Source organism: Tinamus guttatus, unplaced genomic scaffold (assembly GCF_059628265.1).
Source record: "Tinamus guttatus ecotype Peru unplaced genomic scaffold, ASM5962826v1 Tinamus_guttatus_pri_ptg000246l, whole genome shotgun sequence".
NCBI classification, from domain to species: domain Eukaryota; kingdom Metazoa; phylum Chordata; class Aves; order Tinamiformes; family Tinamidae; genus Tinamus; species Tinamus guttatus.
Genome location: NW_028288780.1, coordinates 4,219,568 through 4,243,978, shown reverse-complemented (window position 1 = coordinate 4,243,978; position 24,411 = coordinate 4,219,568). Strand labels below are relative to the sequence as shown.

General features: G+C 42.7%; 1 protein-coding gene across 1 annotated transcript in view; it reads left to right on the top strand.

Annotated features, from left to right (window-relative positions):
- Positions 1-3,797: 3,797 nt before the first annotated feature.
- NRG3 (neuregulin 3) overlaps positions 3,798-24,411 on the top strand; it is a 284,685-nt gene continuing 264,071 nt past the window's right edge. Inside the window, exon 1 of the mRNA XM_088526367.1 lies at positions 3,798-4,497. Coding sequence (XP_088382493.1) covers positions 3,798-4,497 — 700 coding nt within the window. The remainder of the gene's footprint in view (positions 4,498-24,411) is intronic.

The window sequence follows — 24,411 nt, the reverse complement described above, 5'->3', positions numbered from 1 at the left end:
TTCGGAGTCTATATTACAATGAGAGAGAGCAGGCTCTCCTTATTCTTGAAATTAGCTGTCACTCATGTCACACCTGCACGAGAGTGACATAATGCTAACTGGCAGCTTGCTAACATCCCAAATTGCTGCTGCGCTTTTAAACTCTGCGGTAGGTTCCCGACTTGCTGCAACTCACACTGTCGCTCTCTGTCCATAAAGAGCTTTTGCAACACCCTCGGTGGAAGTGCAGGTACCATGTTGTATGCACATTCATAGCCCAAGCCTCTTTATAACCTATCATTTGATAGGTTTGCCTTGCCAGCAATCAGGGTGAAAAAGAAATCGACTTTAGTTTTGGGCATTGATTTATAGGAAAACGTATTTAAAGGTTTCATGTGGAAGGAGGAGTAGAATTACACACAGACCTCAGACAAAAAGCAAAGTTATCGCTGTCTGTGAACTAATCATTATGGAGACATATGTTGTAGCTGCTTCGCAGTTGAAAGCTAAGAGGAAGAATGGAGCAAGAATATTCAAACGCCCTGGTTTGGGAAAATAACACTGCAGTGTAAAACGTATTGATAGAACAAGTGACAATTCCAGTATTTGTGAAATTATATTTTGTTTGCTTCATTCAACTGCCAAGCTACCAGAACATAGCAAATAAGGTGTGTGCTGAGGAACTCAGGTTTTCAAGAAACTGTTTATGCTGTCAGCTGCTGATAGTGCCATAAAGCAAAGTCACTCAAGAAGTTTTGATGTTCACAGTGTTAAACAACATTTATGTAAATTAATAATGAATGTCCTGAGATATTTTGTGGACTTACGGAAGAAAGAATGGCTTCTAGTATATTTATATAACAGTCATCTGAAATGTTTTGGTTTTGTTAAAATGGAGGCCCCCTAAAGGGCCTCGTTTTCCGATTCTGAATTTTTATTACTGCTACTTACTATTCTGAGGATGGTTATTCTGGGATAATTGGAACTAATTCCATTATAAAAGTTAAAGCAATTTTCTTTAACTTATTTATTATATTTCACAATTTAAAGGCTATGTCACTGTAAATCATTCTACTGCATGGAAGCCTATATGAAGCCAAAACAGGAAAGATTTAAGCAGTGTGTGATGTGTGTGATAAACAGTGCCTTATGTGTATCAAGAATGCATCCTGCATGCATGTGTCATGCCAGTCCTTAAGAAAATACCACTTTGGACTTCATCACAGATAAATTACTTAACTCAGTCCCATTCATAGTCCCATTCCCTCTAGGAGATATTAAGGTAAAGATTTCTTAGTCAGAATCCTTAGCCAGAATAAATTAAAAAATAAATTATATGTTGTTTTTCATGATAGAAGTATTTTCAGAAAAAGCAAAAAAAAAAAAAAAAAAAAAAAAAAAGACAGGCTATCATATAGAATGAGTAGGAACAAATGCAAGCGAAACTTGCAAAATACCTGCATAAATTACAATTAAGGTACTATACAGATTTGGTTTAACAACCAGTTCTCTTACCGTAAAAGTATTAGAATGTGACACTACAGCCATTACAAACTTTAGGAGCTGACAGCTTGAAAATCTTATGGAGAGGAGGGAGCACCCCGGAGACTGAGAGAACAAACAAAAATACACTTCCTATGGAGCTCAGGGAAGAGCCCTATGGTTGCAGAAGAGACGGGACTGAGGAGCATGTGTGCAGACAGTGTCAGGAGCAGAGCAAGGGCGTGCATGGGTGGCAGGTTCCGAGGGCTGCACAGGGCGGGTGCTAAACCCTCCAGGCAGCGAGTCCTAGTGTGCCATAGACAGCCTGGGTTTCCATTAAATCAGTGCTGGAGCTTCTGGTGATTGCCAGGGTATCAGTGGCTTGCCTGTTTGCTTGCTTTCATGGGCGTGGATTTGAGTACTGGACTATGCTCATGTGCTCATTTCTAAGTGCTTCCCACCCCCCGACCTTTTATCTCTTCACCAAGTTAATAGAAACCTCTATATTCATATTTTCTAAAGCAAATATGCTTTGTGAGAAAGTGTTTAGACAGAACGCACACCCAATCCTCAACTTCTGCAGATTTCCTAAAGGCCGTTGGCATTAATCTGTCCTAGCGAAGCAGCCAGGCTCTAGCTGGTTTGCGTGAAGTGACTATCATCTAGCTATCTACTTAATGTGACTTCCATATTGTATTTTAAATGCTGTTATTGTTCCCTTTGAACAAAAATTCAAGCATGATACTTTTTGGTTGAAATATTTATTTTCTAAATTTGTGTATATACAGAACAAACATTTCCCATTTCTATTTTTTCTGCTCAATTATTTTGTATAAATATTAATATGCCGTTTAATGAGCAACTCAGGAACTTGTATGATGTGTCAATACCAGGAAATGACATGAATGAAGAAACAGCACAGAAGAAGGGGTTAAAAAATCTGTACATGTATTTTTCACAGATGATTTTCTAAATTTTTTTAGAAATAGCCCAAGGCAGTGAACCCACCCTCGATGGAGGGCTGTCAACCTGCAGCGACCATCCTGCCTGCTGGAACATCGTGTCCAGAGAGTGAATGAAAAGGCCTCCGGTGCAGGTGTAGACGAAGAAGTGGGAGCACTTTCCGTGCCCCGACGCGTGTTGGCACCAAGCCCCGCGCTGACCGCTGCTCCAAAGAGGGCCCTCGCGGGGCTGCAGGTGCTGGCGGCTCTTGGCTTCCCGCGAGGAATCGCTTTTAGAAACTCAACCAAAATGCTGCTTAGTGCTGGTTATCAGGAGCATCAGTGTCAGGAACGATCTTCCCCTGCTCAGCCTCATCTTTGCCAGGGCTCCTCTCCGAAGGTGTCTCCACCTCCCTGCTGTACGCCCCCCTCGTGTCTTTTCTGACATACGACTGCAGCCTGTACCCCGCAGCGTGGCTGCAGGAGCTTTTTCCTTGCTTTTTTCCTTTTCCTTTTCTCCTATTTTTTCCTTCCTTTTCCAGGCTCCGCTTGCCTTCCCCAGGGCCTTGCCTGGATCATTTATTTATCTTGTGCGCATTAAGAAACCACCATTAGGCTGCGGTGGGAGGCGCCTGGCTCCGTGCGCGCTGCCCGCCCGCACCGCGGCAGCAGGAGCGGAGCGGGGCCGCCGGCGCGGGCCGGGCTCCCGGCCGGATCTGTCCTGCGCCCGTCGCGCCGCCGCTTGCTCCGCTCCCCAGAGGATCGCGCCTCTCTGGAGCTCTCCTCGGCGCCGGAGTTTTGATGCGGGGCCGGACTTGAGCGCGGAACCGCCGCCTGCCCCGGACGCGGGGCCCCGCCCGCGGCTCGGCCTCCCGGCGCGGCGCCGGGCGCGGGTTGGCCGCGCAGCGGCGCGGAGAGGAGTGCAGCGGCCGCGGGTGCCGCTGCTGCTGCGCCGCGGCCGGGCAGGGGCGGGCGCGGGGCGGGGGAGGGAGCGGCGCGGAGGAGAGCGAGGAGAGAAGGAGAGACGCATCCCCCCGGAGCGGAGGGGCGAGGAGCATCGGCCGTGTGCAGGAATGTGCCCGCTCGCCGCTGCACCGGCGCGCTTGGGATAAAAAAGCGATAAAAACCCGGAGGCTGCTGCTGCTTGCGACTTATACCAGGAGAAAGGAGAGCGACGGGAGAAGAAAGCGAGGGAAAAGGCAGCGCGGGTCGCGCAAGAGGAGGCGCCGGCGGATGGCGCGGCCGCGGCCGTCCCGCTGACTCGGCGGGCGCGGGAGGCGGCGCGGAGCGGCGCGGGCCATGCGGGCGGCGTGAGGGTGCGGGCGCCGCGCTGCGCCGCAGCCGCCCGCGCGCTGATGCCCCGCGGTCGCGGCGGGGCTGCGCACGGCCCCTAGGATGAGCGAGGGGGCTGCCGGCGCCGCGGCGCCCGGGCCGGCGGAGGCGGCGGCAGCAGCGGGGGGCCCGGGCGGGGATGGGGCCGGGGGGCCGCCGCGGGAGCTGCGCTGCAGCGACTGCATCGTGTGGAACCGGCAGCAGACGTGGCTCTGCGTGGTGCCCCTCTTCATCGGCTTCGTGGGGCTGGGGCTCAGCCTCATGCTGCTCAAGTGGATCGTGGTGGGCTCGGTCAAGGAGTACGTGCCCACCGAGCTGATGGACTCCAAAGGCATGGGGCAGGACCCCTTCTTCCTCTCCAAGCCCACCGCCCCGCCGCGCGGCGCCGAGACCACCGCGGCGGCCGCCGCCACGCCGCGCCCGCCCAGCCGCATCAGCCCCCGCCTCACCACCATGAGCAGGGCCCCCCCGCGGCCCCCTGGCACCCGCGGCCCGGCGCGCGGCGGCCCGCGGCCCACGGCGGCGCGGCCCACGGCCGCCCCCGCCACGGCGCTGCCCGCCAGCGGTTCCCCCGGCTCCGCCGCGCCGGGCGCCCGCCCGCCGCCAGCCGCCGCCGGCACCTCGCCGCCCGCCGGGCCCACTGCGGCACACGCTACCTCCGCCTACAAGATCTACGTGCACGACTCCGCGCCGTCCTGGACGCTCTCGCCCTTCCAGGAGTCCAGCACCGCCACGCCCGAGGCCAGCACGACCCCCAAGACCCGTAAGTGGAGCGGGCCAGAACGCGGGGGCTGCTCCGGGCCGGGGGAACGCGCTGCGGGGTGGGGGGCGCGGTGGCCGCCGCCGCCGTTTGGACACCGCCGAAGTTGGTGCCGTGCTCTCCCTCCCGGAGTGGGGGCAGGTGCCCCGCTTGCTGGTGCGTGTTCAGGCAGGACGAAACATTGGAGGGGACCGGGCTTGCTGTGTGCGTGGAAGGCAGCCCCCGCTCTGCAGGCTGCCCTGAAGGTGATGCTCTGGAGGTGTGGGGAGATGCCCCCGCAGGAGGGACAGGTGATGGCTCCCAGCGTGGTCATGCTGGGTAGCTGCAAATCAGTTAAAGGAGCAGGGTTTGGAAGCCCTTCGAGTAGGTTGTGTCACGTCCCACTGATGACGAGAGTTTTCTCTAGCTTCCCACACGGCTGCCTCTGTGGGAAAAGAAAACCTTTAAAGCAGGAAAGATGTCCCTTTCGTCCCAGTGCTTGGCCGCTGGGAAGTGCTGCCACCAGCTCGATGAGAAGGCAGCAGCTGGGTACACTGGGGAAAGGCAGAGCTGAGCCAGGCTCCCGATTGTATTACGCGTCCCCCGAGCTCAGCCTGAGCTTGCTCTAACTGACGGTGTTTTAAGCTGTGGAGGGCTTAGTTCCCCAGGTCGGTGATGGCTGACTGCTGCTTACCGCCCTCCCAGTAACGACCCTCACGATTCTGGTTAAATTTGAAAATTAGTTTGGATTGGACACATCAACTTTTTTCTTTTCATAAAGGTTAGCTAGGACAAATGCAATCCGTGCCAGGAGAACTTCTGTGCAGTCCAATTTAGTAAAACAGTTAATTATCTTGTATTATAGTCCTGTGTGTTTTCTCGGCTGCAGTGAAAGAAATGAGGAGCTCTGTGTCCTCCATTAACTCTTAGCGGCTTCTGCTAGGAACATCAATTGGATTGAGTGCTACCACCTGAAATGTTTTTACAGTCGATGGCCCTCTCTTTGCATGCTAATCCATTGCTCTTTGGAGAGAGGGTTTTGTTAGATGGTCATTTAAGTTTTATTTTGTTCATTAAATGTATTTGCTGCCCTGGGACAGACACTTTATGCAAACCAATCTCATGAACTGACAAAATAGGAAGAAGAGCAGCAAATGGCTGTGTATGTGTGGGTGGGTGGGTGTACAGGTAGTGGATGGCTGGGAAGGGTTATGTATAAAACTGCCTCTAAAACAGAGCAGCAAACGAGGCAGTGCCTGGTATCCCCAGGGCTGACACAGGACTTGGGAAAGAGCCCTCCCTTCCAGGTGTGGCCAGGCTCTATAGGTGCAAGCTAAGGAAGCTGGATGTTACCAGAAGGAAGATTTCCTGTGCATTTAACCCTATCTCCGTCTCTTTATTTTTTGCTTTTATATATGGAGCTGTATATGCTATTTATTTTTAAAAAGGTGTAAAGGGAATGTGATTTTTCAAACCATAGCTCTGTGTTCTTAAGCCTGTGTGAACGAGAAATGGTACTTGGTGTTTCAAACTGCAGTGACTTGCATGTGTCTGAAATTCTGCCTGGGCGGATGGGATCCATCGGTGTCTAAATGCTGCCTCGCGATCTCTTCCTTTGTCCCAGTTTTATCTTTGTGGCCGTGTAATGAGAAATCCACTGCAATTTCCGCCCCTCTGTGCTGTCTCCTTGCAAGGTAGAGATGGGAATAATACCTTGATTAATAAATAATGGTCAGCTGGCAGGACTCCCCTCTATGCAAGATGTACAAGGGGAGAAAATAAACATCCTGATATGGTAGCTGCACTCTATAGTTTTAGAAGTAATATTTGTTTTAGAGAGATTTCTGGTATGGTTTATAGCAGGGTGTTTCCCCTCATTAAATACAGCTCATTTATAGGATCAAATGGAAGGAGTGCAAATCCAGTAGAAATTGACCCTGTTTGGACACATTGATAGCAGAGTTTATCATTAATGGAAAATTAAATAGATTACATTTTTAAAAAAGAAAAAAAAAAGGATTTGAATTTATAGTGCGTGTGGCTTTTTAAAAAAAATTTTTTTACAAGCCTACAGCTGTACTTCCCTGATACATATGATGATCTCTGAGAATGCATGTAAAATTCTCTGAGGCTTCAGTATCAACTGGAGGGGAGAAGAAGAAACATGATCTTTTTTTCATGAATTGCTGACATGGTGTGACCCTATAACCATATATCTGTATCTGCCACTTTGCTTCGATTTTGCTAACTAACAGCTCTTATGAAGAAAGGATTTTTTTTTTTTCCTGGAACAAGTTCATCCTCATTTTACAGGGTGAGCTGTATGTTCTTTCTGTGCCCGTTGCTCCAGCTGCTATTGAAATGAGAGTCCTGGAGCCTGCTGTATCGTATGAATACAAATATGAGATGACAAAGCTGGAGCCCCAGCTCTCAACCTTGGTGCACACCTTTGTGTGATCCTTGGCTTGACAAGGTGCGTATAGAGGCAAGGGTCAGAGATTATTTGGCATTTCACAGGTTTTAAGGAAAAAAGAAGCTGCCTTCTGTTGCTTCATGTTGCCTTTTTTTTTTTTTCCCCTCTCTTGGCCTTAACATAGAACAGTGAAAAATGGAAGGCAAATAACAAGTTATTATTTCAGAAAGCTGCGTGATTGCCCACTTGAAGTACATGTTGGTAAAGCCTTTTCTGTGCATGTGTGTGTTCATCCGAGGAGATGTTGTGAAATCTCTCACTTTTTTGTGGGTGTGCATAATGATAATAATTCTTGGTTGTGTTTCAGTCAAAGTCAAGCTATCTGTTAGCTGTTTTGAAAGTTCTTGATGAAGATCCTTCAGCTTCTGACTAAGCAAAGCCACTTACTCATCACTTCTTTCTCTGTCGTGTGTCTGCCTGTGTTTCCCATGAACACACTCCAGCTATGTCATTTCAGCGTGAGCCTCTTTAGCCAGCATTCAACTTTTTTTTTTTAAGGCATTCTCTGATTTAGAAGAGTAGTCTAGCATGTAGATTTAAGAATCAACCACCTAACTGAAAAACACCAGTGAGGTTTTCTCTCAAGCCATTGGTTTCATTTCTAAAGTGTCATGCCCTGATTTTTCCAATACGCATTTTCCATGCTGTTCTGAGTTCTTCACTAATGTTATCATCTTTAAATTGAGATACTGTACTTACAAGAATTCCTCCGTGAATTCAGCTATGAAATAGCACTGTGGTTTTTCTTGTGTTCAGATGACCACAGGCTAATGCAGAGAACTGAGGTCAGGCAGGCAGGGCTCAGCTAATGTATAGTAACCTAGGAAAGAGATGTTACAGAACTCTTAATCAATATATCTCATGAAATCGAATTGAGAGCTTTTTTATGAGTCCAGACTGCAGCCTGAGTATATTTTGATTTTCTACTAGAGGATTGTGAGATTTTTCTAGTCCAGTCGTTTATCCTAGCCACATCTTTTATCTGTTTGTTATGCACAGCGTGCGTTCAAGTAATAAGCATCTGGCAAGTGAACTGTTACCAGCACTGACATTTTGGTGAAAGCTGTTTGTTGTATTCTGCACTGACTCAAATATCTTTTTCACATTAAGGATGACACTTAGATGGAACTGCGGGGTTTTACCAACTGGTAGGTACTGTGGGAGGTGCCAAGCTGTAGTAAAACCAGACCTACTCTTTCCAGAGCTCTGAAATACTCTGCCAACAAATGACATGTATCTGTGAACACATCACGTTATTATCATGAGCTGTCATTGAAATCAAGGAGAGTGCACATGACTGTAAAGCTTGTGCCTTTAGTGTTGATAGGATTAATATGTCAGTTATTTTTTCAATTTGTATTGCATCAAAAGCTGTTGAAAGGAAGTGGAATGTACAAATGAACAACCAGGAGTTCTGGAAGCACTCCTAGTGCACTGCTTTGCTTCTTTTTCTCGTTCTTGCTTGCTTTCTGTTCACATACCATGAGTCAACATACTCCAGACATGATCAAATTTGTGTTTTCCATGCTAAACACTTGTCAACAGGAAGGCTACTGTCAAGATAAAAGGAATAAATACAGATTTGTAGTCACATCACTGAAATGGAAGCAATTATAATCTTATTTTCATATTTTATGGTTATATCTTCATCTATTTCATCCAAGATGGATGGTACTGGATTTAGTTTCATTTTCTGTTTATTTCATTTTCTGTTTATAACCACCTTCATTTTTTTTCCTTAGGAATTAGCACAGCTATCTCTATTGAAGTTCATAAGAAAGGGGACTGTTTTATTAAAAGTCACACACTCACAGATGTGTACATACTTGTCTCTTGGGATATATTTTCTATATTGAGAAGTATTTACTGAGGATTTTTGGGATACCTTGACTTAGGAGAGCTTTCATAGGCAAGTATGATAGGAGGAAGGGCTATGGCTGAAGCTAGTTCATGCTGTCTTAAATGTGAAGAAATATCTTTGGAGGCTATACTCATTACATTGATCTAACCTATGATCACTGGTAAAAGCAAAGGCTTGCATTTTATTTGACATAATTCTTTTTTTAGCATCTATACAGGGACATTAAGTGATATATGTTGACAACAGAATACCGTTATTAAATTAAAGTATTGATTCACTGCAGAGTATTATGCTAAAGTAATGTCAGTGGTTTGTCTAAACCCACAGAAAATGGAAATTAAAAATTAAAGCAGAAGGCCTGTTTCTATCTACAGTATTGAGCCTAGTGTTGCACTACATTCATCATCTGAGTCATTGTTTTGAAACCTGCAATGCCCACTAAATACAAGGATTGGTATGAATTTGGCTTTGGTTTTATCTTTAAATTCTATAGCGTATGTGGCTTTCAGGAAGTATCTAAAGCATACTGTTATTATTTTTTTCCCCAATGTCTTGCTTGGAAATAGCACAGGAAATAGTGAAGAGTAAAATTATGCAGGACTACTTGATCACAAAAATAAGTGAAATTAAACCAGGAACCTTTGTGTGCTACTGACTCCAACAATTCTCTTCCCACCCCTTCCACTTCCCAAAAATTCTTCTGTGCTGTACTTTGGAAAAATTTTTGATACTCCATCTTCACCACAAAAAAGAAATGCAGGCATTTGCCTGATTTCAAGAGGGATCAGGATCTCCAAGAAGGCAGGAACATCAGGACTAGTGTCTGCTCAGGCTACTCTGGTTGTGGGGCTTGTCTGTTTCTGGACCGTGTTGCAAGGACACTACGCTTAAGCTTAGTTGCTTATGTTTAGGAAGCTTCCTGGTACCTAGTAGAAATGAAAGCCAAAATATCATGCATCTCTTCTTGAAAGTTTCCTTCATAGTCTGACCATGAGGAAGGAGTTTGTGTTGCTGTTAAATATGAGAACATTCATGCCTCTAGTAAAGGCAAGAACGTCTTTTGCACTACTAGAATAGACAAAGCACAGTTAGGAAATGGATCAAAATACTTTGTCTTTTGGATGTTATTTCTTAGGTTGATGGATTTAGTTCTTGGAACAATATGGTGAGGGTTAGAAATGCAGTTTAATAAGAAGTCTGTTCTTCAGATCAGAGCTGTGGCTGTGTTTTCTCATTAATCAAAATGGTATTTATCAGGCTGTCATCTCTTAATCCTCACTCCCCCTGCATACCTCAAGCCACTCCCTTGAGTAAAGTGCATCTTAGTAAAGGAAAGTAGCTTCCAGCAACTCCAGACAGGTTTGCAAGCGAAGGTCCTTCTGAGCAGAAAAAGAAAAGAGAAAGAGCATTCAAATAGAGTTCCTGGTAACAGGAAGAGAGCAGAAAAAAGAAAAAATGGAAATAGGTGGCAAGCATTTTTGGAACAGTTTTTATAAAATAGGTATGTGGGTTCCCTTGGGTAGAGTATACTCCAGAGGAGAAAAATGAATGAGGTACGCACGAGGAAAATTAAAATAGAAGCTGCATTTATATATTCATTCTTGTCAAAAAGAAACTGAAATTTATTTAATTGGATAACCTTTCCCAGGGAAAAAATACATTAGCTTATTGCTGGAGGTTTAAGTGTTCACTTGTTTCATAAACTTCATCAATGGGCATTAGGCAGCCAAGGTTCATATGCTCAAGTTACATTTGCAAATATAGATGAAAAGTCTTTCTGTTCACAAGGACCAGCATTCTGTATATCCTATGCTGTGCTTCTCATGTAGGATGTAAATATATGGGGTCTGTGAATTTGTATCTTTTTTACAATATATTTCTCCTAATTTTCTGTGTAGTATAGCATTGAAGTCTGAATGCCAACTGCAGGAGACAAAGCATTCAGCTTCAAAGATATTTCACCTGGTTTCATGTTTATCAATTCTTTCTTTTTCTTTTTAATCTGAATTTATTTATGATTTTTTTTTTCCTCAGAATAATTTGAGTTATATATTTTTGCAAGAGTCAACCTTTAGGAAAAAACTGAAGTGGAAGTGGGTCACTGTCCAAACTTTGCTACAATAGCTGTGAAAGAAAACACACCTGGGGAAAAAGATGAAGTGAAGCTTTGGACTCAAATACAACAAGAAATTCCTGTCCTAGCCTCTGCAAAGTAAAACCAGCAGCTTGCAAAGCCCGTTCTTATTGCCCTACCATTTTCTTTTTGGTTGTTCCTCCTCTTTAATGACTTTTCCTTTCAAATCTGCAACAATCTCTTAGTGAGTCCACATAATGTGCTGTCCTGGCCAGTCTGTGTTTTACGTTCCAAGACTCGTGTGTAGGTGCCGGTAGCCGTGCTTGTGCGCCGGCAGCGTGGCCAGTGTGCCTTGCCTGGAGGAAATGGAATGGATCTTTTAATCTGTTTGAAGACATTTCACGGAGACATTTTGTAGCTTTGTTAGCAAAGTGTAGAGAAAGAGTTTCCTGAAATGTTCTGTGACTTCAATAGTTTGTAGTATTTTGTTTTTGTAATGAGATTATTGTATGGAGCAATTTTGCAAATGTGTAGGCCCAATTTAAGATGTGTGAGTGATGCCTTTTCTCTTCTGTAGAATTATGTATCTGCAGAGTCAGGGTCAATTTATGTGGACAGCTGTGTGGTTGAATCTGTTAGTGGGCCTTAAATTGCAGTGTGAGTGCTTACAAAATGTGCATGCCTGAATAAATGTACATCAGCTTTAAGGTGCTGCCTTTTAAAAGGTTTCAGCATTATTTAAATGTGCTAGTTAGAATTGAGTTTTCATTGGCATATTTTCTTTTTGTTTACTATTACTACGAAAGATTTACAATTATCCTGTGTTTTTTTGCTGAAAATATTTTCTGTAATAAAGTCTTTGTATTTTGAGGATTGTAGTTGCTTAGCTGTAGTCTGTTAAACAGCATGATGGTTAGGGATTTCTTGCATTTTACTTTTAAATGATTTTATTGGATATGAACTTTACTTTTTTTGTGTTATTCTGGGAAATAATTCTTCTGTTTTCGTACATTGTTTTTCTGTGTATTACTTGTTCAGCTAGAGATATGCCAACATAAACTTCTTTTCCTAAGCCATAGAAAATATTTTCTAAAATGGCAGAGATAAGTCATATTTCATAATTTAATTGTATTTTAGAATAATGCTATCAAATTACCTTAACATTTTTCTTTTCAAGACATCATTACCGCAAAGCTCAAGATTCTAGTTCAGTATGAACCAAGCCTTGATTGCTGCATGTTACCAGATAGAGGGGCTATAGCACTGCCTAACAGCAAACCATTAAATTAGTATTAATAGCAAAGTGCTTCTCTTACAAATTTGATGATTCTTATTGATGCCAGCATTTGTAAAGGAAGCGTCTGAGATAAGATAGGGCTATTCTCTTGGAATGCCTCTGGTGGGCTGTTTTTATTGGGATGACAAGGGTTATTTCTTGCTTCGTGGCCAGTCTAGCTTGCAATCGCTGCCTCTAAATATAATCAGTATCTTAACAAAAACAAATAATTTGCATCCCAAAATGACACGAACCTCCAAAATGATTCTCCATGGTGTAATGCAAATGTTTTACCGAGTTTTCTCATACTAATATGTGATAAAATAACATTTCCAATAGTGTGCTTAGAGTGACTGACAACTGCAAAATCTATCCAACCTTGTGTGTCTGAATGATACTCACAAGCGCTAAATATTGGAAGAGATGAAAGGAAACTTTGTTTCTTCTTCTCCTATAAATTACAAGTGGTCAGAGGGATATGATTAAAATAGTAGCGAATTATTTCCTAAGTTTAGATTGGGGAGTTGCTTAGTTAGTACTTACTGAAGATGAACTTTTGTCATCTTCTGAAGTGATGTGCTTTGTTATGCCTTTTAAGAGTAGTGGTATGTGGAGAGGAAATTAATTTCCTTTTTAAATGTATTAGTAAATCTCCAAGAGAAAAAACATGGTTCGAAGCCTTGGTTGAGACAAGCTGCACTGAAATGCTTGTTGTTTTTCTGCCATTTAGCAGTATCAAAGTTGAAGGCTGTGCAGTGTCAGGGTTCTGCAGGCAGTGGGTTCAGCACCTCAGCTGAGGGGATTATTCTGATGAATGTCAGTGCTCCCGACTTAGGAAGCCAAAGGTTCTTTTATAATTATTTCATCAGTAGCTAAACCACATTAGGCTTTAGCCTGAAATCTGACCCAGCTACATAAGGGTTATAGTGTTAAAGCCCAGTCCCTCTCTCTGCTCTCTCTTTTCTTTTTCCTTTTTTTCCCGCCCCAATTAAAAAGCCAAAATACTATATGCATGCATACACCAGGGCTTTTTAAATTAAGCAGTCTGTTTTATCTTGCTTTTATATTTGAATCTTTTTACTTTATAACTTTACGTTAATAGAAAGTTTCATACATTTAACCAGTCTAGCTCTTTATCTATAAGTCTGAATCTTTATGAAATAAAGTTAATTGTAGTTATTGTCCGTCAATCAAAAATAATGTGAGAACAGATGCTGCAAACTAAAGCAATTTGTAAATCATAACATCTCTTAGCAGGTCAAGTTACTCAACTTAAAAGCCTTTTCAAAGTTTAAAACATTTTAAAATATTCTGATTATCAGAAAGCAGCGTAGAAATACTGCAATCATTTATTACACTGGGATTATGTACTTAGGTTTTTGTAGTGCCTGTAGGGTCGCTTTCTGCCATGGTGGTCCTGATAGGAGGTTGCTCCTTTACCTCAACTAATTATATCCCAGCTGGGAAGATGAATTAATGGCGGTGATAAAAATGACAAAGAAAACGCATCATTCACAAGATACCTTTAGCATTGTAAGACCTGCAGGCTGAACAGTGAGCTCTGCTTTGGGAAGATGGACGAGTGCTACTTGGTGCCTGCTGCCCCTCGCCCGCGGTGTTGGCATGAGCTACGCGCCTCCGGGGTCCCACGTGACGCGTTCGTTAGCGCAGCTTGGCCTGGTCTGGGAAGATGCAGCCTTCAACTTCAGCTGTTGAGTTTTCCCTGCAGAAGCACACAGAGAAAGAACTGTTCCTAGCACCTTCTAGTATCTGCAGAGGTTTGCTTAGTCCTAAATGAAAACCAACAAAGGTGATTTGATACTTTAAATTGGTTTAGGAAATATCTGCTGCAGTAGGAAATTCTTAAAAGTTTCACTTCTTGGATGACATTTAATCTGTATGTGTATAAAGCTAAATTTAAGACTCATGTTTAAGGGAGGGAGGAGAAGAAAGAAAGCCTGGCTGATATTTCGCAATTGTTATTTTATAAGAGTTCGAAGAAGCTACTTGCGTCTGCTGGGTTTCAGTAAGTGGGTACGCCGCAAAGACTGGTAATCCTTGGGTTGACGTGCATTTGATAAGCTTTCACCTTGACAGGTGCGCGGGGGCTTTGTAGCCAGCCGCAGCTTCACTGTTCAAAGGTGCATCTATAAACGGGAGCAAACGCAATTTGAGGAGTCATCGAGTACAGGCTCCTCCTTCCTGGTTTGCTTACAGTGCCTAATTTGGAATCATGAGCAGGCATGTTTTCAGTGTTGATGCTAAAATCAGGGATAAATTGTATTTTATCAATGGCACGGGCTGGTGAGCAATGTATATATAGAAAATGAAGCCTCCTGGAGAGGCTCAAGCTACCTACCAAGTGCCTACCATATAGTGATTACTGTGCAAAGAGCCCTACATGAGCATGAAGCACTCCAGGTCATTAAAACAATACTCTTTCTCATGGAGTGCTTTGAGGATTTTGTCAGTTTAAAACAGTGGGGATTTATGAGGGAGCTTATTTTTTAAATGACAATCCCATAAAGAAGATGCTGTTAGATTATATCTAATTAATTAAACACATTTGAATTATTTAATTAGAGATTATTTTTTCAACCATTTTTTAGCATTCTAGTGCTCTCAATTTTTTAATGGATTTTAATCCTGTTTACTAGTGCGGTCTATATGACAACAAAGAATCTCGTCCTTTTTACCTTGATAAGTAAACCCAGTTTATTTGTGTAATGGTATATCTTAAATAAGGCACAATGTTCAGTAGTCCAGCAATAAGCTGCACTGTAAACTTCCAGAAAAGTTTCTTAAACAAAAAAAAAAAAAAAAGAAAAGAAAAATTGAGATGAGCTGTTGAAGTAAGGTTAAATTTTATAAGTTGAGACCATGTTGAGAGTCTGAACTGCCACTGTGCTCATCCTTCCTGGAGTTTCAAGGACCTCTTCAATGGCTGTTGTGCAAGCCCGGACTCATCTCGCATCTATTTGTGAACGTTGCTCAAGAGATTTGCTGGGTAGAATTTCTCTGCATTTTAAAGAAGGAAACAAAACTGTGTTGTTTGTGGCTTTGTATTGGAACAGTTCTGTGTGAACTGAGCTACCAGGGGTTTCAAGGTTATTGCTTAATAGGGGTTTCCGTTTAAAAAGAGAAGGATCTCAAGCTTTTTATTAACCGGTTTAGAGAAAAAAAAAATCTCAAAAGTGGATCACATTACGTTTTGGGAATTTTAACATAAAAACAGGACATGATCACAGGAAGATTTGGTTCTGCAGATTGTTGTAATGAGCTTTTGTTTTGGGCCTCATGTTGTAATAGGCATGGAAACTTATAAATTTTGCTGTATATATATATATGTGTGTGTGTATATTTATTTATTTATTTTTTCCAAACCATAGACTGTGGTAACTATGCAGAAATTCCAGTGGTGGCTTCTGTAGAATCTTCTAGTTAGGGACTTGTAGCATGTATTCCCATGTGAAATGTTTGGAGTGTGCATACACACAACGACCCAATGGAAGCAGTCTCTCCTTTTTTATATATGCTGTGCCACTTAGGGTCTGCTGATGCAGAGCAAGGTGCTGGGAATGCTCTTTCCAGTGTTCTGCCCCGATTTTCCCACTGATGTTCTTCAGTTATGTATTTCCACAAATACCAAAGGACAACCGAGGTAGAAGCAGAGGTCTCGTTCTCAGAGAGAACCGGAAAGATGGGGTTAGAAACTCAAGTGATTATAAAAGCCAATGGGCTTGTATATATTATGAAGATTTAGCATGCTTTCTCTTGGGCCTCATTTATTATGATAAAACTCCTGCCTGTTGATCAATTATTGAAGAGCTAAGTAGGAAATTGCCCTGGCATGACTGCAGTGCGGCCACAATAGGGTGGCATGGTCTAGGATCACTTCCAGCTGTGCTCTCCAGCAGCATCCTGTAGCATCCTGCAATGGGTGGAGCTGCTAAAGAGAGGGGTTATGTATAAGATTGAGAAATCATTTCACGTATCATGGGATGTTTGGGAGGATCTTTTCAGTTTCCCCAACAGAAAAACTTCCTACCCAGCTGAGCCTGTTTTATTTTCCATTTTATTATGGCTCTCTGCAGTCAATGAACATTTCATGCTCATCCTCACCCCCAAGAGTGCTGTGTACCAGCCTCTGAAGAGCTGCTGCTGGCCCTAAGGAACTGAGAAGCATGTCCCAAAGGCAGCACGGTCCCATTCATATTTGTGGTGCTCACAATGTTACTATTTTCTTTTTACTATCATTTCATTAAAATGCTTGCTTTCAAAAAAATATATCTTGTAAGACAACTGTGTGTTTTAAACTTCCATTGAATGAGAAGAGAATTTTAAGTTCAAATCATCTCATGTAATTCTTAGGAAAACCTAATGGTCATGGTCTCTTTTGCTTGTTTCCTCCTCCATACTCTCTCTTTCACCTCAGTTTTTTTTCCTCTGCTTTTTGCTGCAATAGTGTTGAGGGTTGTGGTTATTGCAAAATATATTTTGATATTTGGTTACAATTGAGCAAGGTGTTGCTCTCCTGCATTCAAAATTCACTTAATTAAAAAAAAAAAGTTTTATGGAACTTTCTTAATCTAAAAATATGTCTTTGGGGAGACATATTTGGGCAGAGCTTTTTTGACAAAAGCTGTGGTCCAGTGAAGAGTTTACTCTCAGTGAAATGTCATTTTCTGACCTAAATATATTTTTTGTTGGACTATCTTACTCTACCTTTCTTGGTGAGAGTTTCTTACTTTTGAGATAAGAGAATTTTTCACTTAATCTGTTTTTGTGATGGTGATCACATGGTTCTGATTTTATTTTTTATTGGATTATATTTTAATTTTTGACAAATGTCCTGCCGTGGAATTTGCAATGAGCTTTTGAAAGTCTTTCTAGAACCTTTTCCTGATGCACCTTTAATTCAAGTGCGGTATCTTCTCTATAAGTGGTTCCTACTGGAAATATTAAGCCTATAGGAGATATTTTGCCATCATGTTCTGTGGTAAAGATCAATGCAGAGAAGTCATTTACATTATCTGTAGTATCCATAATTTATAGCTTATCTTTTAGTATAATATCTGATTCTTTCATAGACTTCCTGTGACTGATATACTTGAATGTTTTATTTATTCATTGTCGTTAGCTAATCGCTTTTAAAATTTTCCTGATTTCCTGATTAATTCGCTTGGGCTAGCTTTCCTTTCTGAATAGATGTGTTGTCATTTAGCTTGCTCTTTTCCTCAGTTATGTTCTGTTCTGTCTCATAGGGAGAGCAGAGATTTCTGTACCTTCCTAAATATAATTAAAATATTGTTTGAAAGTGTTTTATTTTGTATTCTCTATTTTTTTCTACATTCCTGTTTGTTTCCTTTTCTCCCTCTCCATCTCCTCATTTTTTTATTTTATTCTTCAATCTCCTGAGTCTTTTGACAAGCTTCACTTATTATTTGTAATGGTTGTTGATGCCTTGTCTTCCCCCTTTCCTGGCGTAACTCAGCTACATTGTACTCCCTTCATGCTTTGAATCAGTTTACTGGGTTTCAGTGGGACTTGAGTCAAAACTAATCTTTTGATCTGCTTTTCCTGCTGTTCCAAGAAGCAGCTGTTTTAGGTGCTGCTAGAAATGACAAAATACATAAGGATAAAAACAAGAATATAATCACTTTTCCTCTGGTTTAGTATATAAAAGTGGTTACAGCAGGATAATTTTTTCTGTATTTGCTTGCATCCATCAGATGGAAAATTATCAAGTTTTGTGTTGTCTTGTGAGTCCTTCCTCACGTAAGGACATGCAGAAAATTTTGAAGAATATTTTTGACTGTAACAATGCCTAGGTCCCTGTGTGCCAAAATTTTCAAGTCCTTTGCATTTAAATGAATTTTTTTTTCTATCAACTTTTATACACCGAGAACCTATCTTCTGTTACATACAGAGATAAAATGTTCTAGGATGACCTGTTGAAATTAAATGCTTTCTTAAAGTAGGCTCGCTTTATCTCCCAAGTTCTAGCTTGTGGTGGGGTGGGGAAAGCCTTTTACATGTTATTCACACCCGTCAACATTTACGAGAAACTATGGTAATATTATCTTTAAAAAGACAATGCAAATACTTAAAAATACAGAATAGTTTGGTTTGGGGTAATACAACCTTCTATTTAATATGATACTTGGGTCCTTTTTCCTATTTGCTGACCCCCCCCCGATGTGTTCTAAAAAATATGAATGCATCTGCCTTTTCAGAGGTCACATGCAAAATTAATTCAACAGTGTGACAATGAGAGCAACAGAAGGCAGATAAATTCTGTTTCATGTAGCCAAGTTCGCTGGACTGCATAAGATTCCCATTTGTAGAATTTGATAAGCTGTTCACTTTAGCTGAAACAGCATCTCGTACCTGACTCCTATTCACCTTGTGTTTCCCAATCTCTCCCCCACCCCCCCGGAGGCCTGGGGAGTGGGACGTTGGGGTTTTTTGCTGGGCGATTGCTTATTTCTGCTTAAGCATAATGCTGTGTGTTAAAGAGCATCCGTCTCCTTCCATCGATCATTATTTCCAGTTGGTGACTGTTACCTCTCTGCTTTCACCAGGTCTCTCATCAGCTTCTATGGCACTGAAGGAAAAGGAAAAGGGTTATATTCTTCAGCAGTGCATGAGGGAGATGTATGAGATCTTGCAGATGTTCTCTGAAATTCATGCCCCCACTTACTTTTTAAGCTCCATCAGTTTTGTCATTCCTTAAAAGTCTTAGTTTAGTCTTAGAGACTTATTAATTTATATCGACTTCATACTGGTTTAGCCAAACCCATTTTAGGGATGGCTTTTCATGTTATGTGAGATGAGACAGTCAAGATTTGAATGAGATGAGAAAAATAGTATGTCTCTTCATTCTGCTGTTCATCTGGAGTGATCTGAGCACCAGAGTTTCAATGAATCCATCTCCACTGCTAAAAAAGGGTGTCCTATACCATTTTATAAGAGGAGATCCTGTCAGGGATCAAAAGAGGAGTGTAACAGAAGTCTCTTAATTTTCTTGAACTTTTAGTTTTGTTTATTAGAATTGTTCATTTTTCTACTCTCTGATAGCATGCCAAACATGGGAAGGTCCAGACCTGCAGTTGCGACTGTGCATCTTATTTCTGTGTCTTAAAGGTTTTAAAAATGAGAGCACTTTGCATGATCTCTGATGGATTACAGGTTGAATAACTCTAAGAAGCGTTAAAGACCCAGGTTTCATGACTAGTTAAATGCTCCTTCTAAGAGCAATTTGTAGAGATTAGGATTTAGAGTGAGGTATCATTGGAGGATTAGCTATTGCTTCTTAAGGAATTCTGACTTGACAGCTAATGGATAGCTTTCCCTGATAGCTCTTTTATAGTCCAGTGCAGCTGGATAAAAATCAATAAGAAAGGGAACTTCATTTTGCTTATCCCATTAATTTGGATTTTAACAGATTTGTTTGGCCACCATAGTAACTTGCTTAATGTGTTGTCCTCATCTATCATGATCTAGATAACCTCAGTTAATGTACTGATTAATTCTTGAATTCTCCTTTAGTTGTTTGAGTTGCACAATATGAAGGAAATGGCTCACAGCATGTCTGGGAGGGCAGGACAACTTTTCATGAGTATCCAGGTACACAGAATCTGAAGGAAAGCCAATGTCCTCTTCCTTACCTTTTCTGCTCTCCCACCTGCAAAATGAAATAGTAGTTTGATTAATTTTTGTATTTTTTTTTCTATTCCTTGTTCTTCTAAAAATGAATAGATTTTTCGAAATACTGAGAGTAGCACCTAGGAATCCTGAAGCACTTTTAAAATATCATAGAATGCTCAAGGATGGAAGGGACCTCTAGAGATCATCTAGTCCAACCCCCCTGCACACGCAGGGTCACCTAGAGCACGTGGCACAGGACTGCGTCCAAGCGGGTTTTGAAAATCTCCAGAGAAGGAGACTCCACAACCTCTCTGGGCAGCCTGTTCCAGTGCTCTGGCACCCTCACTGTTAAGAAATTCTTCCTTAAGTTCCTGTGGAACTTTTGGTGCTTCAGTTTTTGGCCATTACCTCTAGTTCTGTCGGTGGCCACCAGTGAAAAGAGGCCAGCACCATCCTCCTCACTGCCTCCCTTGAGGTACTTCTAGACACTGCTCAGGTCCCCTCTCAGCCTTCTCTTCTCCAGGCTGAACAGGCCCAGCTCCCTCAGCCTCTCCTCATAGGGCAGATGTTCCAGGCCCCTGATCATCCTTGTGGGCCTGTGCTGGACTTTCTTCAGCAGCTCCACATCCCTCTTGTACTGTGGAGCCCAGAACTGGACACAATACTCCAGATGTGGCCTCACCAGGGCTGAGTAGAGGGGCAGGATCACCTCCCTCGACCTGCTGGAGACGCTCTTCTTAACGCATCCCAGGATCCCATGGGCCTTCTTGGCCACGAGGCCACACTGCTGCCTCATGGTCAACTTGTCGTCCACCATGACACCCAGGTCTTTCTCCGCAGAGCTGCTCTCCAGAAGGTCGGTCCCCAGCCTGTACTGGTGTCTGGGGTTATTCCTCCCCAGGTGCAGGACCTTGCACTTGGCCTTGTTGAATTTCATGAGGTTTTTCACCGCCCAGTTGTCCAGTCTGTCCAGGTCCCTCTGGATGGCAGCGCAGCCCTCTGGGGTATCGGCTACTCCTCCCAGTTTTGTGTCATCAGCAAACTTGCTGAGGGAGCACTCTGTGCCTTCATCCAGGTCATTGAGGAATAAATTGAACAGGACTGGACCAAGGACTGACCCCGCTAGCTACAGGCCTCCAACTAGACTCTGCACTGCTGATCACCACTCTCTGAGCTCTGCTGTCCAGCCAGTTCCTAATCCACCTCACTGTCCACTCATCTATCCCACACTTCCGGAGCTTGCCCAGGAGGATGTTGTGAGGGACGGTGTCAAAAGCCTTGGTGAAGTCGAGATAGACGACATCCACCGCTCTCCCCTCGTCTATCCAGCTGGTCATTCCATCATAGAAAGCTATCAAGTTAGTCAAGCATGCTTTCCCCTTGGTGAATCCATGCTGACTACTCTTGAGCACCTTCTTGTCCTCCACATTCCTGGAGACAACGGCCAGTATGAGCCGTTCCATCACTTTTCTGGGGACAGAGGTGAGGCTGACTGGCCTGTAGTTGCCTGGGTCCTCCTTCTTGCCTTTTTTGAAGACTGGTGTGACATTGGCCTTCTTCCAGTCTTCCGGCACCTCCCCCGTTCTCCAGGATCTTTCAAAGATGATGGAGAGTGGCTTAGCTATGACCTCTGCCAGCTCCTGCAGCACCCTGGGGTGCATCCCATCAGGGCCCATGGATTTGTGGGAATCGAGTTTCCTTAGGTGCTCTCTGACCCAATCTTCCTCTACCTAGGGCAAGTCTTCCTCTCTCCAGGCTTCTTCTCTTGTCCCTAGGGCCTGGGGCTCTAAAGGGCTGCCCTTGGTAAACACCAAAGCAAAGGCGGCATTGAGCAACTCTGCTTTTTCTGTGTTATTTGTAACCAGGGTGCCCATCCCATCCGCCAGCGGACCCACGTTTTCCCTGATCTTCCTTTTGCTGTTAATGTATTTGAAGAAGTTTCTCTTGTTATTTTTAACATTCCTTGCCAGATTGCCTTCCAGACGTGCCTTAGCTTTCCTTGTCGTATCTCTGCATTCCCTGACTATGTTCCTGTATTTCTCCCAGGGGGCCCAGAGAGGTTGTAGAGTCTCCTTCTCTGGAGATCTTCAAAACCCGCTTGGACGCAGTCCTGTGCCACGTGCTGTAGCTGACCCTGCGTGTGCAGGAGGGTTGGACTAGATGACCTCTAGAGGTCCCTTCCAACCTTAAGCTTTCTGTGATTCTCTGATACAGATCACTGAACAGGAGCAGAAAAACTATATGGTCATCAATGCATTAATGCAGAACTGTTTGTGAGCGAGCCATGGCTCTTGTTTGGACACACTAATATTCCTGTGGTTGTGACCTAATTTGACCACTCTGCTTCTTAACTCTGACTGTCCTATCTATGAAATACTGACTGACAATCCTCCCTTTAAAAATAGCGACACAAAATAAATACATTGCAATATTGCAATATTTTGACCGTTTCTGTAGAAGTAAGTGGTGTGTGTCTATTTTACATTTATTTCCTTTTCCAAGTTAAAAAAAAATAATCGACTAAAGCAGAGAAGAATCCAATAGTAATTTATTTGTCCTCTTGTTTTTTCCTAGCAGGAACTAACTAGGTAGCTGTTTAACTGTGTTGTAGGCAGGATTAAGGAGGAAAAAAGGGGTTTTGGTAAGAAATTTGTGAAGCTCCTAAATGCATATGTCGACTGAGTAATATTTCAGAGAAAGCTTCAGGGAAAATGATCTAGGCACCAATTTTATATATTTAAGAAATTAATGCGTGGGAGAGATATTATTGGAGACTACAAAATAAGCCATTTTGCACTACAAAATAAGCCATTCTATGCTTTTAAAATTTTGCTTTAAGTAATAATGATGAAAAGCTTTAGTTTTATAACCAAACAAAAACCTCAAGGCTGCTATTATTGCAGGAAACATTTCTCATCCTGTCATGCGCTTGATAGGAAGCAGCTGTGATACACTGTTAGCAGCACCACACCTGATGCTGTTGTGGAAATGGAGTTGGCATTTGTAATTAGTTCTGTAGGTTTCATGATGTGGTTTCATTTGTATTTTTATTTGTTTCATGGTACTGATTGTGGATGTTCTTTCAAATGAACCAGAATGAACCAGCTAGTAAGTGAATATTCATAAGTTCTGAACAATATCTTGGTTGAAGTACCACATTTGTATCCTCCTAGCACCAATGTTATTTTTGCTGTTATGCTAGAATGTGTATTGTGTTGTTTAGAGATAATTTTCCCTGATAGTTCTAGTTTAGTTTATAGGTTTATATGCTAATATGTGCCAAAACGTTAAAGTGAATTATGATATATAATTGTATGCAGATTGAGTATAGACAAGTGATAGCTCTGTCTTTTACCTTAATTTTTCACAAAAGGAAATGTAAAGCCTTCCCAAGCCACAGAATGAATGAAAACAAAGCTCTCCCACATCCGTGGTGCTGTTTACCTGACTACTCCTGTGGTCCTACGACTTCTTACAATGCAAGATTGCAAAAGTATTACTCATTTTTTGGTAAGAAAGCTCAGTGTGCTGCTGTCTTTGATCCCTGTGTTTTCACCCACCAAGCCTGGAGGATGCCTCAGGGATTTAAAACTCCTACCAGTGTACCCTGAACTTGCAAGAGTATAGGCTTGCTCTGAGCAATGAGAGCAAGCTAGAATCTTTAATATGGTTTGAAGATCTCTCTCCTGTTACCATTTTACCTACAGTTCTGCTGATGGTAGATACATCTTTAGTGTTTATTGCCACTAAAAATATTTTGTTCTTTTAAAGCAATTCAGTGACTAGTTTGCTGTTAGTGTTACAAGTTCACCTGATCTTAAGCACAAATTAGGCATCACTGGTGTCTAGACTAAAACAAAATAGAGTTTTCTAAATGTCCCATTTTTCTGTAAGAACAGAGGAACACGAATCTAGAGGCTTTTTATAGGAACTTTCTTTAAATGTAGCAGTACCGTGGCTGCCTGGGGAGCCTGCTTCGCAAGAGAGTATCGCTAGAGGACAAGACTTTGGTTATGCCACAACATACCTGCCTCTTTTGAAAAATTTCTAAAGCTGGTCATTTAGGAATAATTATTTCTTTGTCTCAATCTGCTACATTGGGAATAATTTGAGCCTCTCAATTTATTATATGGGTAGGCTTTGAATTTCATTCCAGGTAGCCCATTTTTTCTTTATTCCACTTGTAGTAGGTAAAGAAGAGAGGATGTTTGTCACCTCTGTAAATGCTTAAAAAATCGGAAGCACATATACACCTTATAACCTTTTAAATTTTTTTCATACCATTCCAGTGTCTCTGTCAGTCAACAGTCTCCCTGGCACAAAATTACAGGCTTCTGTTCCAGCTGCCTTATCTCCCGCCACTCCTCAGTTTTAGAAAACCTGGGAAAGGAGCTGCCCCTCCTGTCACCACTGTGTAATCTATTAATAGGAAATACAGAGTTGGTGTTTATCTGTTCTCAATGTACCCTTTCAAAACTGATGTCCCCAAAGGTGCTTGCATGGCTGCTGCGGCTGAGCGATACCGCAGCCCCGTGGCGCACGGTGGCCTCTTCCTGCCTCCTGCGCTCCCTTGGAGCTGCTCCCTGCCCAGAGATTAGTTTCAG